Source organism: Patagioenas fasciata, chromosome 26, assembly GCF_037038585.1.
Source record: "Patagioenas fasciata isolate bPatFas1 chromosome 26, bPatFas1.hap1, whole genome shotgun sequence".
Lineage (NCBI taxonomy): Eukaryota > Metazoa > Chordata > Aves > Columbiformes > Columbidae > Patagioenas > Patagioenas fasciata.
In genome coordinates this window covers 3,393,220-3,409,524 of record NC_092545.1, presented here as the reverse complement: position 1 = coordinate 3,409,524, position 16,305 = coordinate 3,393,220, and the positions used below count along the sequence as shown (strand labels likewise).

At 48.8% G+C, this 16,305-nt stretch overlaps 1 protein-coding gene across 2 annotated transcripts in view; it reads left to right on the top strand.

Moving 5' to 3' along the window:
- The window catches only part of ANTXR1 (ANTXR cell adhesion molecule 1), a 104,079-nt gene extending 93,315 nt beyond the window's left edge, over window positions 1-10,764 (top strand). For both annotated transcript variants that reach the window (XM_065856624.2, XM_065856623.2), the window contains exon 18: window positions 6,577-10,764. In XM_065856624.2, coding sequence (XP_065712696.1) covers window positions 6,577-6,843 — 267 coding nt within the window. In that variant the 3' untranslated portion in view covers window positions 6,844-10,764. The remainder of the gene's footprint in view (window positions 1-6,576) is intronic.
- Window positions 10,765-16,305: the final 5,541 nt, after the last annotated feature.

Here is a 16,305-nt window from a genome sequence, read left to right as displayed (position 1 = left end):
GGTTGCTGACTAACAGATACCGAGGTGGCCGTATAATGAGCGTGCTTGCTGCAGGAGGCAGCGTTTCCTGGCATTACGGACGCGCTCAGGACAGACGGATCTCGCTAACAAAGCCCAGAAGCTACTTAACGGTTTCCTAAACCTGCCTCCAGACACCCTTCTGATGTAAAAGGCAACACGCTGCCAGCTCAGGTCGTGCAAGCAGGGATATTTCAGGTTCATAGCGTCCTACCACATAGCAGAAGCCACCTGGTATCGTGGGGCTTATCTTGATAGTGGCTCAGAGCAGCAAAACCTCCTGGGAACCCAGGAGCTCCCCAACAATTGCTCTTCCCAAGTGACAAAATGTTGGTGGGAAGCACATATTGATTATTCATACCTTGGTCTTTTCCCAGTATCGGGGCATAAAGGGACCCAGTTTTGCGGAGAGGTTTTGTAGAGCACCCTATGCAAAGACCGCTGTCACAGGGGCATCCACAGCACGGTGGCTACAAACAGGTTGTGGCCATGAGGTTCAGAGCTGAGATCCCTGACTCCCGCACCCTGTCCCTGCTCCTCTCCCCCTGCTCGTTGCCCTCACAGATGTTTGTGGAGGTTTCAACTCGAGCATCCGGGATCTTTGGTAGGGAGGGTTTGGCTGGGAGACTTTAACATTCATTTCTCTTCTCTTCTCTTCTCTTCTCTTCTCTTCTCTTCTCTTCTCTTCTCTTCTCTTCTCTTCTCTTCTCTTCTCTTCTCTTCTCTTCTCTTCTCTTCTCTTCTCTTCTCTTCTCTTCTCTTCTCTTCTCTCTCTTCTTCTCTTCTCTTCCTCTTCTCCTCTTTGCTTTTGAAGTAGCTACAGTTTAGTAAATCATCTCTTTGCAGACACTGGTGGTAACTCTCACATTTATTTAATATATTGAGTGTTTCCCTGTTACTCATTTAGCCAGTATCTCCTACAAGTTTTTGTGCATGCTTGATTCAGAATCAGGTATCAAATCACATGTTAACTTTTACATTTATTTTTTTTCTCTCTTTCTTTTCCTTTCTTTTTCTCTTTTTATTTCTGTATATCTTTTTATTTCTCTCTTCTTTTTCTCCTAACAAGAGGGTAAACCAGGATATTGTTTATGGAACGTTTGAATTACTAACGATCCATACAAAATAACACTGAGGGTCGTATCTTTTCCAGTGCCTCCTTTTAAACCCAGGAGCTCAGAAGCCAGTCCCAGTGCTTTATGACCTTAAAATGTTGGTGTTTTGCCAGGTATTAATTCCAGCTTGATAGGAAACCAAGAGAAACAGAAACATTTTTCATCTTCATTTCAGGAAAAATGTGCTCTGTCTTCCTTTGTTAAAGAGATATCTTTGTAGGACTGTGGAGGGCATGTCGCCGCTCTTGGACCGACATACCTTTCCTAAATTGCCTTTCCACTGTGTGAGCCTCACCCTGAACAGCTGGAGCCACAGAGAGCGGGGCTGAAATGGAGCAAAAGCAAAACCATCCTCCAGGTTTGAGCCCTGCTGCGATGGGGCTGGAGAGCTCGCTGGGCAGAGAGAAAGGAAACACTGCGGCGTCCATCCTGCCTGCAGCTGGGTTCAACGTGCCGAGTCGCAGTCTGTGCACTGTGCTCTCAGTGATAGTCCCTCTCCCCGTTAGTTTCCAGGCTCAGATAAAAGCAGAGAGGCAGGAGGAGGTGGGAAGTGGCTTGGCCAAGGCTATGGAGTTCCTAGGAAATGCCACAGCTTGGCCGAGGCATCTGCTGCTCTTTGCACCTCTGCTTGCCAGATCCGCATCCAAGGCACAAATGCTCCAGCTCGCTCTCTTGAACACTCAGCAACCACCACCCTGTGCTATAACCTCAATAGCCTCCTATCCCCCTGCCCCCAAATCCCACCCTTCTCTTTGAGCCCTGGCAGCCCTCCGCAGCCAGCCAGATGTGGGGAACAAAAGGAAGAGCTCGCACCCCGCATGCAAAGAGCCCGCAGGACAAGAGGGGACAAGCCTCCCATGGCTGAGAGCCTCGTTGTCCTAAGGGCAATGCTGCCTCCCTCCATCCCTGAGATAATTAGCTGTTGAAGGTGAAAGAGCAAGGCCACTCCAAGCAGAATTCATTATGCAGGTGCCTGCAAATCTCCAGAAAAACAACATAAAATGCAAAAGTGAATTGCCCTCGCTGATTTTGCTGATACCACTAGATTTCAGATCCAGTAATGTCTCCATATTGCTTCAATTGTCTCTTCTGAGGCACAGCTGTGACTCTCCTCTCCCCCACAAAGCGTCGTGGCTGCAGAAGGGGAAATAAAACCTCGCCAAGGCGTTCAACACAGCAGCCTTTAATAGACACCCTGTTCCCTGGGTTCATTCATGCTCTGTCTCCAGCCACAGTCCCCTGCTGGAAACACTAACAGAAGTGGTTTTTCTCTTGGGGTGAAAGGTGACTTCTGTTTCAGGATCCCAAGTACCATGTAGTGGAAATGGGTTCATTTCCCACCTCCTGGATGTTCTACCACCAACTCCCTGATCTAAATACGGACACCGGAATGAGGTGATAAACCTCGGTGGGTAGCCAAGAGGGGCTGCTAACTTGTGACCCTCCTAAAATCACAGCCATGTGAAGGTCATTAGGTTTCCAGTGATTGTGGAGAGATCCCACGCTCCTCTTACCTGTAGTACCTCAAACACTCACTCTAGTTTTGCAGATCTCAAGGCTGAACAAGGCATTTGGACCCAGTTATTTAGAGGGTCTGTTACTGCTCACGTCAGCTTCTGCTGTCTGTGGGGTGAACTGAACTGTGCTGGCAACGGAGAGCCCTGTAAAAGCTTGAATGGGTGGGTGGTTAGCCAGCCAACTTGATCTTCATCCAGACACTTTTCCATATCAAACAGCACTGAACATGCAGTAGGTCGATGATGCCGATGTTTCTTTTTCCTATTGCAATTGCCGGGTACGATGCCCAGCTGGGAATCAGGGCCCCCTCCTGTAAGTCCAGCTGGGAAAACACATCATTTGCCACACATTTCGGAGAAACCTGGGTCTTCCAGAGCTCTAGGATTACTTGTTTGTGGTCACACTCTGGCTGGCACAACCTCTGCACTTTTGTGTCTGTTATCATATTGCTCGATACAAGATTAAAGCTCTGTTCAGCATCCAGCTTTCCAGTTAAAGTATCTCTCTTCCTCCTGGGTCTGCTTTGCATTCGTACCCAGGGCACTAGTACCACATTTTCTGCAGCTCCTGTGCGATGGCATAGTAGTTTGTTTCCTGGATATCTCCTTGTCATTCAATCTGACGGTTCTCCTCCCCTAGATGCTGGCTTCTCCATCTCCTCTGAGGCAGTGTAGCTGCCAAAGTCCATTTCAGCCCATTTGGACTGAAAACTCCTGTCTGGCATCTCCCCCGCAATCTGCATGGGCGAGAGAAACGTCAAGCCATGAAACACAAGAACTCCGCGGTCTGTCAGTTCACGTGAAAGGAGGAGGAAGCCCGTCCCGTGTGTCTGCCCTTCACACGCATCGAATGCCCTGCACAATTACCCATTGCACAGTAGCGCAAAGCGTTGCCAAGCAGGTCACTGTCAGTTCAGCGCGGAGCAGCTGACCCAGGCAGCGAAGGAAGTAGGAGGAGATAGGGAGCAGCATGCTGAGGAAAAGTCACACTCTGGCCTGTTTTAAAGGGAAGAAGGTTTGAACTCTGAAGTGGTAGAAGTTTGAAAAGCTTTCTCATATAAACAAGCCACAAGAATAGCTGTTCCCGAATTTTTTGACTGGGCACAGTTATCGAGGACAGTTGATGGTTAGTCATGTTTGAAAACAGAGCTCTTTAACTTCAAAGCAACCCTGTTACTGGAGAAGAGCTGTCATTAGTCGTGGTGTAAGCAGTTCATGGACACAGGCTCACTAGGTCATCGCTGACTACAAAAACCAGTGCAGCTATAGGTTGGTGTGAATTTCTGGCACCTTTTGTATTATAATGGCACTGCTGATCTATCCAAGCCAGTTTTCATCAACAAGAAGTCACACCTTTGCCGGCCCATAGGATGTACTCTTACCATTTTGGACCATGGCTTGGGCATTGTGATGGGTACAAGATGATTTTTAGGCCTCAAGCCCTGCCCTGACCCCAAAGCCAAAGATTCCTGAGCCTCACCGCATCCCTTTGCATGCTCTTAGGGCAGTGCTCAGTTCCATTTGGACCAGCAGCACCATAACCTCACCCCTGGAGCATCCAGACAGAGTATCTCTCCGCACAAAAACAATTGCAGCTTTTTGTTCTCTGGCGGAGATTCCTGGACTGCTACTTTTTGTTCGGGTTTATTTTATTCTCAACATAAATAAAGAAAACAAAACTCATGCAAGTAATAGTCTGAAAGTACTAAAGTTGCTTTGCAGGAGACGTGGAACGAGAGCAAGGAAAATGTTCTCATGGAGGGGGTTTTGTTCACAGCAAAGTGCGTTAACACAAAGTGACAGCAAGAAAAGCAGTGATGCCAGCCCAGAGAGAGCAGATAGAGGCAGGGAGATGCTGGGGTGCTGCGGAGGGAGGGCGGCGTTCCTGGGGAGCGGCTTTGCCCACTCCGACACCTCCTTTTGTGCTGGGATTTTGTCACATGCAGGGGACAGAGAACGCGTCCCCGCTGCAGGGAGGCTCATGGAGCAGTGGCCAGGCCTCGCCGCCCTTGGCCCCTCTGTGTTGTGCTGTAGCCTTAACCAAGAGAAGGTGAATCCTCAAGGAAGGGCATCACCAGGGGTGTGTTCGTGACTGTTGCGTGGGTCCCTGCTCTGCCCCGGGGTCTGATTCCTAAGCCGAAGCCAGAGATCAAGCCATGCAGAGGTTCAGCAGCCGCCGTGGTGCCCTCATCTTGAACTCGATGCAATTCGAGGTTCCATGAAATCTGTGTTTTCCTTAAACAACCTTTGCTTCCACGAGCCAGCCTGCGCTCAGCTGTGGGCTGCTCCGCGTGCTTCATCGCTTTGCAAGGAATCCGCTTTCCAATGCTGAGCGGCCGAGGCTCAGACGGGTGTTTCTTCCCATCCACAGAGCACGATGACAGAATTGGCAGAGCGCTTGGAGAGGAGCTGTGCTCTCTCTTTATACGTCTGTATCTCTTTATATGCCACGCCAGCTCCTCTCACTCCTGTCAAACCCATCTCCAGCACCTTCTGCCTTTCTACCAGCATCTCCCTCACTTCGCTTTGGGTCCCTTTTCTGCAGAGTATTTGCCCGTAGGCCGGTGCAGCAGGGAGAAGACAAAGAGCCGTGCAGAGGATTAAAATGACCGTTGTTTTAACCTCAGCAGATCAACTCCAGCCGGCATGGGCTCAATGCTCCATTTGGCATTTTTTCACCAGGAAAAAACATTTACTCTGGGAGAGGAAAGAGGAAAACAGAAAATAAGCTCATGCTCACAAATCCTAAGACAAAGTATGGACTCAGAAATCCTCTAGTGCCTTTTTGGATGATTTCATATCTAAAAGAATGAATCCATAATACAGTAGTGCTGATTCTGACATTTGAGTATTTACAGTGGGATCTTTTGCAGGTGGAACTTAGAAGAAAAAGAAAACAAAGAACAGCTCAGAGGGCAAAGGTTTTGTTTAAAAATGTACAACAAACTGTAGCTTAGCACCAAAGAGCGAGAAAAGCACTTTATTGGCTTCTCACAAGCACTAGAATATCAAGACATCCTAATGAAGAATGGATGTAAATCAGGAAAAATTCCGAGCTGTCTTAGTTAAACAAATCTCCCCTTTTGCCTGGTTGGTGAATGATTAGAAATAGGACACAAAAACCAGATATTTGAAGGAGAGAGAGGCTCCAAAGGTGCAAAGTCCAGCTTCCATGCTGCTGGAAGGTTAAGATGGAGGTGTGGGCAGAGGGACCACAAGCCGGGCACTGACTGGAGAGCAGAAACAGCTCTTGCCAGCTCTGGCAGCTTCAGTATGACTTGGAGGTCTTGATGCTCTGTGTAAAGATCCTGGAGTCAGAAAACAGTATGAGAGGATTTAATCCTCGTTCGCTACAAAAGCTCTTGTTAGGGCTTGACCTCGTGGTTGCTCCCACGAGCAACTTGAGAGGACTTGCTCTCATCCATATCTGAGGCGCAGGGCAACCAAGATGCTGAAGGGAGTGGAGCATCTCCCGTGTGAGGAAAGGCTGAGGGAGCTGGGGCTCTGGAGCTGGAGAAGAGGAGACTGAGGGGTGACCTCATTCATGTTCACAGAGATCTAAAGGGGCAGTGTCAGGAGGATGGAGCCAGGCTCTTCTCGGTGACAACCAGTGACAGGACAAGGGGCAATGGGTGCAAACTGGAACACAGGAAGTTCCACTTAAATTTGAGAAGAAACTTGTTTGGGGTGAGGGTGTCAGAGCCTGGCCCAGGCTGCCCAGGGAGGTTGTGGAGTCTCCTTCTCTGCAGACATTCAAACCGGCCTCAATGAGCTTTCCAGGTCCCTTCCAATCCCTAACATTCTGGGATTCTGGGATTCCGAGAGAGGGAGCATCAGACCTGCACTCAGCCTGGCGGGTATCTCAGTTGCGATGCCGTTGCCTTGATGGGTAACCCAGCTTTTCCACTTCTTCTCTTTTATTTTAGGGCCGTTGCATCAATTTCACCAGAGTGAAGAACACGGACGCCCCACCCAAATACCCTCTGAACAACGCGTACCCGCCGGCATCTCCACCTCCAGCGCCCATCTACAACCCCCCGGCCCCCATCTACACCCCCCCTGCACCCAGCTCCCCCACACCCCACGCCCCGTCCCCCTCCTCCACGCTCCCCCCGCTTCCCCCACCCCCACAGGCCCCCCCACCCAACCGGGCCCCCCCTCCGTCTCGTCCCCCCCCTCGACCAGCAGTCTAGGGGGTTGCCCTTGCTCCCGGCTCTTCCAGAAGCGTTCGAGAGGCTTTTTCAGCAGTACTGTATCACATCCATCTTCGGCTTGGGGGGTGGAGGGGGCTAGAGGAAGCCGGACCATTTTTTCAGTGGGTGCCAACAGAATGAACGACTTTGTAGCCACGTTTCTCCTTTAGTTTTCTTTTGTTTTTTAAAATCCCTCGTGCATCAGTGCCACCGAACTATCAAAGCAAGAAAAGCCAAGAGACTGCAGGAGCAAGGCGAATAACTCAAGCGATTTCAGCAAGGCTCTCCCCCTTCTTTGTCCCCGACACTTCCCTGTGCCTTACCATGGTGATTCCAGGATATACCAAAGAAAATGAATGAATAACTAGAGGAAACTCTCCGGAAAGACAATTCTCCTCGGGGAACGACTGCAAACGACTCTTCCAAGTGCAGACGTCCCAGCGAGTTACTGGGAGACAACTGCACAAGCTTCATGGTACAAGGCTCATGGTGTATAACAGAAAGCTGATCACGTCTTGCTCACATGCCAGCTGCCAAGCAAATAATGACAACAGCAGGTCTGCAAGTACGGAAAGCCTTGTAAATCTGAACAGAATGATGACAGGCAGCTGTTCCCATGGACCCTGAGTTGGAGAAGGGAAGGTATTGTCATCTCGGAGGGCCCGGAAAGGAGAAGGGGTAGGTCTCTGGTGTCTGGATTTGCGTATGTTCATATGTGGAAGTGCAGGTGAATGGAAATGGAGTGCCACTAGGAAAACTAATTACGTGGAAAAATAAACCAGTCATCTGTCACAAGGCTCTGACCCCATCCCCTGAGGACAAGGAGTAGTTGATGACCGGTCAGCCTGCAGCGCTACAGAGGAGTTCGTAACAATCGAGCGAAGGAATCTGGGGAAGGTGTGGTAGACAGAAGAGTCTCTGCGTTCAGTCTGGACTAATTACGTCCATCTAATAGCTCTGCAGTTCGGCGGCGTAATTTAATGCTGGTTTACATTTTAAAAGGAAAGTTTCTGAATATAAGCAGGAGGTTAGGTGTATCCGTCTCTCTACATCCAGTCTGCTTGGGCTCCTTGTTGTCGGTTTGAAATGGTTACCACTGATGCATTTCTGTTTTTTTCTGCAAATTGCCCTAGAAATGTTCCCACTTGGATTTTTAGTCTTTATTTCCCTTTTTTGAATAAGTAGCAGATGCCTTCCAAACTCACAGTGAAGAAGAGCCAGCGTGCTTACTCGCTCTGGTCAACTCAACAACATCACTTCCATTGGCGGTTGTTGACTGAGGCAAAAACCAACACAGCGGCCGTGCAAGATGGGAATCAGCCTGCCAAGAAATGCACTGGCTGCATTTCTCCCCGCTTTCGCCTCACCTTCGCGGGACCCCCACCGCAGTCCACCATATTCCCTACGCACATGTTTTATCCTATAGCAAACCTTCCGAGCACCTGCCTTTGCAACACACTGCTAGAAATAGGTGAGATCGCTCAGCACCTCAGACCTCTGGCTCTTCAACTCACCGTCAGGATCAGTTCTCACTAAACTACTCTCTCTGGAAACTGCGAAGTCATGAGAGGCAAACCGGCTTTGTAGCTGCACTTCTATGAATATCTAAGGGTTCTCATAATCATAGCATTTTTTACCAGGTAAGGAAATGCTTTGCCAAGTACTCCAGTGCTGTTGGAAATACTAAGTCTAGCTTTTCTAGCAAAAAAAAAAGGAAAAAGTAAACAAAAAAATGCTCAAAATGAAAAAGGAACAGACAAGACCCAATGGAGACTTGACCTGGGACCTTTTCAGTAAGGGTGTTTGTGAATGAAGTCAGTCTGTCTGTCATTCCCCAGCCTTACCCACCGCCAGGTCAGCGTGTCATCTCCGAGCTGAAATAAATACATCGGTCGTGATGGAGCTCAAAGCTCAATCTACAGCCAGGGCTGGCGGTTCTGCAAAATCCTGATGAATTCTCCCTCATCGCTGTTTTGTCTGCAGGCAGCACAGAGCAGTCCCCTCTTAGCAGTAAAACCAACAGTTTTAGTACTCGCGATGTGCGATTGTAGCAGCTACAGGCCACGGTTCGTTCAGCGAGACTTTGTGATCGTGGGTGGGAGTGGGAAGCTTTTGACACCGGTTTGGTTGGACTCCCTCTTGTGATGGACGGGATCTACTTAAATAGCTGTTTGATTTGGTTTCACGCTGAAAGATGTAAGAACGGGGAATAGTGTAATACAGGATCAACAGATATTTCTCTTAACAGTGCTTCATAAAAAAGTTTGGAAAGGAAATTAATTTGCAACAATGTGGCAATGAGAATTCTCTTTTAAAGTCAATTAAACAATAAATTAAACCTACCGCTGGGGAAAAATAAGAATAGTCTATACTCCATGACTAGAGCTAACTTCTCGCAGATGTATATAGAAACCTTCATTATTCCCAAACTAAGGGAAAAAATCCCTCTACAGTATTAAATATGAAAAATACAACTTAGATCAGGCTAGAAAAAATACCAAATTTAAAATACCCCCTATGTAGTCATTCAGTTTATGAAGAAAAAAACCAACTCCAAATTTTTTGTTGTACATATTGTTACTGCATGCTTACCATATGTTAGATGGAAGCATTTCCTATCCATTGTGGATAAAAGAACGTTTTTCAAGTTGTAGTAAATTATTATAAAGCCAATGACATTTCATGGCATGTTATCGTATCAAGCTGTGCTTGTTGTATTTGTTTTTTTCTTTATGGTTGTATTTCTTTTTAATAAATGTACAAATATTTCCTGTAGTGACGAATACCTGTTTTACATAGCATTAATTGAAGCGCTGGAGCTCCCTCGGTCCATTGGCAAAGAGTTTTGTTGGTGGATCCAGGGTGGGATGTGGGCAAACGAAACGGGTGTGGGGTCACCCAGCAGAGCACCCATGGGGCGAATCGCTTTGGGGGGACCCTTGGTAACGTTTTCGGAACAATCAGAGCACGTTTGGTGGCGGACTTTGGACCTGGCCTTGTATTTAGGATCGACCTAAATGTGGCTGCTAAAACGGCTTCCCAAAAGTCCCGCACATGCTTCTAGAAATCAGACTCTTTCTATGCCGGTCCCTCAGGGTTAACCGAGGAACTTAATGGGGAGGCAATCAAGAGTGGATTTAAATCACCTTCCACCTACAATTAATGCTATGTAAGTGAGGTTGAATTAGCTGGTGTACCATATCCTGATATATGGTACCCTATGTATTCTCTGTCTATAAAAGCTTCCTAGAAACACATTACACAGGCTGTCATTCCACACTAGCCCACTTTGAAGTGAACGTTCATTATAGATCCAAAGGAGCTGAGGACTTCAGCAGGTCTCACTGTTTACTCGTTGCACATGCTCCCATATAGGCTGGTCTAAGCAGCAATAAACAGATGTCTGATGGCATTAAATAAAGGGTTGTTTCATTTGCTCTAAAGACGTCACTTTGATTACTCCCATTGTTTTTCCTTCGTGCAAAACTTTCTGTCAGTGTCTTGCAGCCTCAAAGGACTAAACAGCTGCGTTTGACAAAGGTTCGGGTTTGTTTTAATTGCCGGAATGTTACACATTGTTGCTGGCTGTATGTTGAAGCGTTCACCCACATGAAGTGTGTGGTCGTCCGAATTCTCTCTCCTTGGTGCGTGAAGGCATCTCTGTCACTGTTTATTTCGGGGAAGGGGGGGATGTCTGGCTTCTGGGAGCTCTGGCAAGAGCTGAGGGTAAAAACTGCCTTACGTGTGGTGCTGATGCAGCAAAGAACCAAGCCTCCCGTTTCCATGTCGAGTTACACGTTGTCAGTTCAGCCAGTGCTGTGCAATGATGTTTTTACTCCCTCTGTTTGTTGCATGTGTCATTTGTTTAATTCAGTCATTACTCTTGCTGACCTTGATGTTATTATTAAAGAACTACACCAATTTGCGTTGGGCTCCGTAAGATTCATTGACTAGTGAAAGAAACACGAGGCAAGAGAACCCTGGCCAACGAGTTTTCCCGTAAAACCGCATTTCCATCATCCTGGAGAACTTGAACGTGGTGATTTTCCTCCCGACAGCCCAGAGGGCTTCTGCCTGACCCAAACACTGTTGTCATTTGGTCCGTCTGTCTGTCTGTCTGTCTGCTCCCCACTGGTACCCAGGATAACCGCTCATGTCCGCTAACTCCCCAATAACCAACGCATCCTTTACCGAGGCGGAACAACTGCTAGAAATAACCAAGCATGTTTCCTTTCACGTTTGCCAGTAGCCCGCCCTTCCTTTCCACTTAACTATCACTACTAACTCACCTGAATTTTGATATCGTTGGAGTCTTTTATTCTACAAAGAAGATGAACGGAGCGTGAAGAAGTTCAGGTCTTTCAGCAGCCTCGCAAGTCTGCGCTCAGTCTGGAGTTTCCTCACTGTGTTTTATTTAAACTTATATCTAGGAAATGCGAAGAGGGAAGCCACAGTACTCAACAGGCTCTCTCGCTCGGACAAAAAGTGCTTTTTAAATGGAGACCATAGTTGCTTTTCTCAGATGGGGACAGGTGAAAACAAAAATGCAAGGGAAGTTAAACCTCAGCAGAGCCCGAACTCAGAGGAGATGACGCAAACCCGGCCAAGCCTTGGTGGGAGCTCTTTCAGGAGAGGCGTTCACACAGAAGTGGCTGCGCAGCTGGGCTTTGTGTGAAGTTCCATCGCTACACTGAGGAAAAAAACTGAGGAAAACAGCGTAGTGAGAGGCGGGTGGGCTGGTTTGCCCCTCCAGCCCCAGGGAGCGCTCGGGTTCCCTGCTCAGGGAGCCGCGCGGTGCTCCCACGGCAGCACCAACACCCAACAGGCACCCAGACAAAACCACCCCAGAGAGAACGTTCTTTGGAGCAAAGCTGGTCCAAAGCAAGGACATACAAACCCGAGTAGCCCTGAGTGTGTGGCCACCCCCCATCTGGGGCTGGTTCCCAATTAGCCACCTGTGTGTGTCAACGAGCCCACCTGGGCTGCACAGCTGGGCCATGAGGGCGGGAAGGGGCAGCATGGCTGCCTGAGGGGACCCTACTGACAGGCGCCCCAGGAGCTGCTTCTCCACAGAGCGGGGAGGGGAAGGACACCGGATGGTGCCTGCAGCAGAGGGAAGGAGGCAAAATGGTGAGTCCTGGCTGGGCTGTTTCCAGCGATTTGTTTTATTGCTGTGTTGGGGCTGTGCTGGGGGCGGTGCTGGGGCCGTGGTGGGGAGGGCTGTGTCGGGCCTGCGTGTGGGGTGCCCCTCATACATGAACCCCACTCATCCTCCAAGCTCACCCGGCTTTGTGCACGTGAATTCCTCATTGGCAGGGAAAGAAATTCCTGCTTTTTCTAATTCTGGTAGACAAAGCCCTTTTTGAGTCGTGGGTGAGGCTGATGGCAACACGAGTGACACTCAAAGCGTAGCTTTCGTTAGTGTTGCTGGAGAGTGTAATGCACTTTTTTGAAGAAACAGCTATAAAATAACTTGTTGAAATTAGATGAGCCACAGAATAAATCGTGTTGGACACAGACAGTGGGTGAAAGTTTGTAGCACGTTGCCGGAACAAGCTTCTTAAGATTATTTAATATGTAAATGCTTTCAAGGGTCCTTCTTGCTAGCAGGGGATGGTAGAACATCTCTGTAAGGTCCAGGCCCCAGGGAAGGTGTTTCTCATGTCACTTGGTCTGTGTAGATGTTGCCCAAAGCACCGTGTCCCTGGCAGTGCAGGATTGTCCCCTCCACCCAGCACATGTCATGGATGGTGCTGGGACCCGTCACCTCCTGCCACCTCCTGCCACCTCCTGCCACCTCCTGCCACCTCCTGCCACCTCCTGCCACCTCCTGCCACCTCCTGCCACCTCCTGCCACCTCCTGCCACCTCCCGAGCTAACCATGAACAGCAATTTCTCCAGTTCTTCACTGACGTTAAATCATGGGGCCTTTTCCAAAGCTGGAGGATTTAATAGGGGTGGAGAAACTCTAGTGTGCAAAAATACCACAGAGTGGAAAACCGAACTTAGCAGATGAAGTAACTTTTACTTGCAAGAAAACTGGGGATTTCTATGTTCAACTTTCCATTCTCACTTAAAATCCTTCCTGGCAGATCCTGGGCCTCTGGGAGTGAATGTCTTGAGCTGCTTCTTGAAGGCGCTTATTGCCTATTTCTTCTTGCATGTGGGATCTTGTGTTCTCTGGGTACACCCAGGGCTCACGAGCGCACAACCGGGAATAGGGGTGTCAGGATCCTTTTTCTAAGTATTTCTTACTCTCTGGAAAGTCTCTGGCAAAGCAAGAGCCAAGCAGAAACAGAGCACGTCTGCATTCCTTAAATCTGGTTGGGTGATGGGTGATGGGTGAAACGTGAGCGCCTTCGGCCTTAGAAGGGTTTGTCTGCCTGTCAGCGTTGCCCTGTGTTATCCTGTCTTGCCGTTGCTGTGGCCTGTGTCATCAAACCTTGATCTGGTTTTAAGAAAAGCTGGGAAAAATCCTCTGGGAAAGTGATATTTTTTGACTCATCTTGGCTCTGCAGTGTCTGCATTCAGATACAATTTATGTCCATCTCCAAAGCTCCCGACTGGCCTGAAGTGGTAGAGCTGAGGAGGATGCTGGTTTTGTTTCTCGGTTTTAAGGTAGGGTTCACAAGCACCCTGACGGGCTGTGAAAATCACAAATCAGCCGCTCGCCTCCTGGTTTGGCCCCAGCGTTCCAGTGCCTGCTGGTGTTTTCGGTGTGGCTTGGGGATTGGAGCTGCAGGCAGAGCTGGGAACTCACCAGCAGCGGGGTCGGGGATCGAGCTGCGCGTCCACACAGGAGCAGTTTCTTGGGGACAGCAAAGGGGCAGCAGCGGCTGGTTTGGGAAGAGCCTCTGCTGCCAACAGAGGCCGATTCCAGGTTTGCCCCCACTCCTGGAAACCACAGCAAATCCTGCACCCGGAGGAGCCGCCGGGAGATTTCACTGTGTGCGTTTAACAGGGACGGCGTTTCTGGACGGTCCCTTCACCGCTCATGGCTGGGCAAAGCGCCTCACCCTCCCTACCCAGAATGGCATAGCAGGCTCTCCGGTAACTACGGCAACGGCAGATGTGGAAAAAATATTAGGGATGGATCGCAAGTATTTTTAGCTGTCTGTAATGCGGTGCAGCAGCAGGGAGCCAGCGCGAGAGGTATGGGCAGCGTTTCCATTTGCTGCCAGGAAAGACCCATAGGATAGAAATTGGGAATGTCTGTTTTGATGGCATACAGTGTGAATTTGATGGCAGTTACTTTTTTGGGGGTAAGATTGGCGTCTTTGTGTGTATGCGTGGTACACGGTTGGCTTAAAGTAATAGTGATTACAGATGCCTATTTCACGGGCTGCCATGGAAACCAGAGAGATTTGCTGTTGCTAAAAGTGTATTGAAATAACAGTAGTGGCATCAGTTTGGGGTTTCTGTTTTGCTTTGTGTTTTTAACAGACCATCTCAGAAGGTCAAATTCTGAATTCATTCTCACTTATCTGCCTTTAACTCTGCTCCTGGCCGGGTAGGGATGTGAATGACTTGGGCCAGACTGCTCCCCAGCCTGCTTGAGATCAACTGGTGACAATAATTGGCTCAGAGTGGCTGCAAAATACAATAAGGTGTGTGTTTGGTTTTTGTTAAAGGAAGGTGTGAAGTAAATAACCTGCCAAGGATGAAAGAGGTGGTTGTGGGCAGAGCTGCTGCATCCTTAGGCACTTAGATGCCTATGACAACAGCCTGTCCTCAAAACATGACAACAAGCCATTGTTTTCTTCTTCTTTTCACTCGTAGCAGATCTTATAAGCTGCTTTTTTCGGAGACCATCATTTGCACTGACGCAAACAATGCAGTGGGTTAGAAATGCGGTTTTAATTCTTGAACTGAGAGTGCACTTGGCCCCGTCAGCCCTCAGAGGTAACAAAACCAGAAAACATCCTCAGTAGTGTTGTCTGTGGTCCCTCTGGCTTTGCAGAGCAATGGGACCCTCCTGGCCGAGGTCAGCGATGTTCTGAAATAAGGGTCCCTTGCAGTTTCCTTCCCTTAGCACAAACCAGTCTGAAGGTGCATCCGTTTCTCCCCAGTGACTGGCAATGCCACCCACTTGTTGGAGCTCAGGGGACTGGAATAACAGGTTACAATTAAAGCCTTCTTTTAAAATACCTAAAACCTGGCTGTTTGCTGCCTCACAAGCTGTTTCCAGCTGGTGCACGTTATTTGGCATTTATGGTTAATGGCTCGAACCAGGTGTTACACGTGTACACTGAAGAGGTTTGTGCTCCTGCCCCTGCCTTTGGGCTCCTCATGGTGCCTGTGTCCTACAGCCTTGGAGCAGGACCTGGGGCCAGGTTCTTCACCAATGCCATCTCCTGTAGCTTCACCTCGGTTCCATTCCTATTCTTTTAGGGCTGGCACGACTACACCGTTTTTTAGGGGCTTTTTGAAAAAGAAACCAAGGATTAGTCCTTGTTAACAGATTACTGGTTCTTTTAATATCCAAACACTTCCCTATAGCAGGCAGGGGAAAGTTTGGATAATGCTGCAAATATGGAGGTAACTCTATCTACTTATCTGAGGCCAAATTGGCAAGGTTTTAAAGAATGCCCATTAGCAATGGAAGACATCAGAGATAGTGACTGCAAGCCCTGCTCTGGCTGCTAATCGCGACTGGGTGCTGTCGGTACCCCATCCCGTCTCGTTCCCATGCAAAGGCCAAGCAGACAAAGGAGTTCCCTGTTCAGGGCTGTTCTGTCTGCCATGTGGGAATAAATGAAAGGCAAATGTTAAAGGGGAGCGAGTGCTTGGGTTTTCTTCCCATCTCCGAAAGGGGTGCACCCGCATCAGTAACTGCATCCCACGATCTTAAAGTCCTCTGCAAACTGTGAGAACTCCCCGAGCTGATTATTCTGGGGCAGAGTGTGAAGTGATAGTACCACAGTATCTTGATGCATGTGCTGGATAGAATTTATTGTCATTTCACCATGCAGGCCACACGTACGCTGTTGCCTGTTCAGTGCAGGTAGGAGAGGCCACGGCAGCACTCGGAGCTTTGAGACGTTGGTACAACAGGACTTGGGCCAAAACAAGCGCTCTAGGATTTAGACCTTGATCTATAGGATGCCATAGAAGGGAATCTGGCTCCCTTTGCAAAACAACTTTTGGTTTTACTCTTGGCAAGCGCTTCGCTTTGTCTCCAGATATATCATCGGTCTCTTGCCTGTTCCAGCTGTGACTCCATAGCCATGCTTAGAGCTTTTCAAGCCTGGACTTTAACAACAAATGTCGTCATAAAACAGAAGGGCCTCATGTGCGATATATACCAGACAGCTGAAACAGGCACAAGTGTGAGTGCCAGGGAAATGCTGCGTTCGCTTCGTGCCGCCCGTCTTCCCCAGAGGAGCTGCTGCTGCGAGCAGGTTGTGAACAGCAGGTTTGTGCCTGGTGTTTCTCTCCTGTTCTTGCAGCTGTTTCAACAGT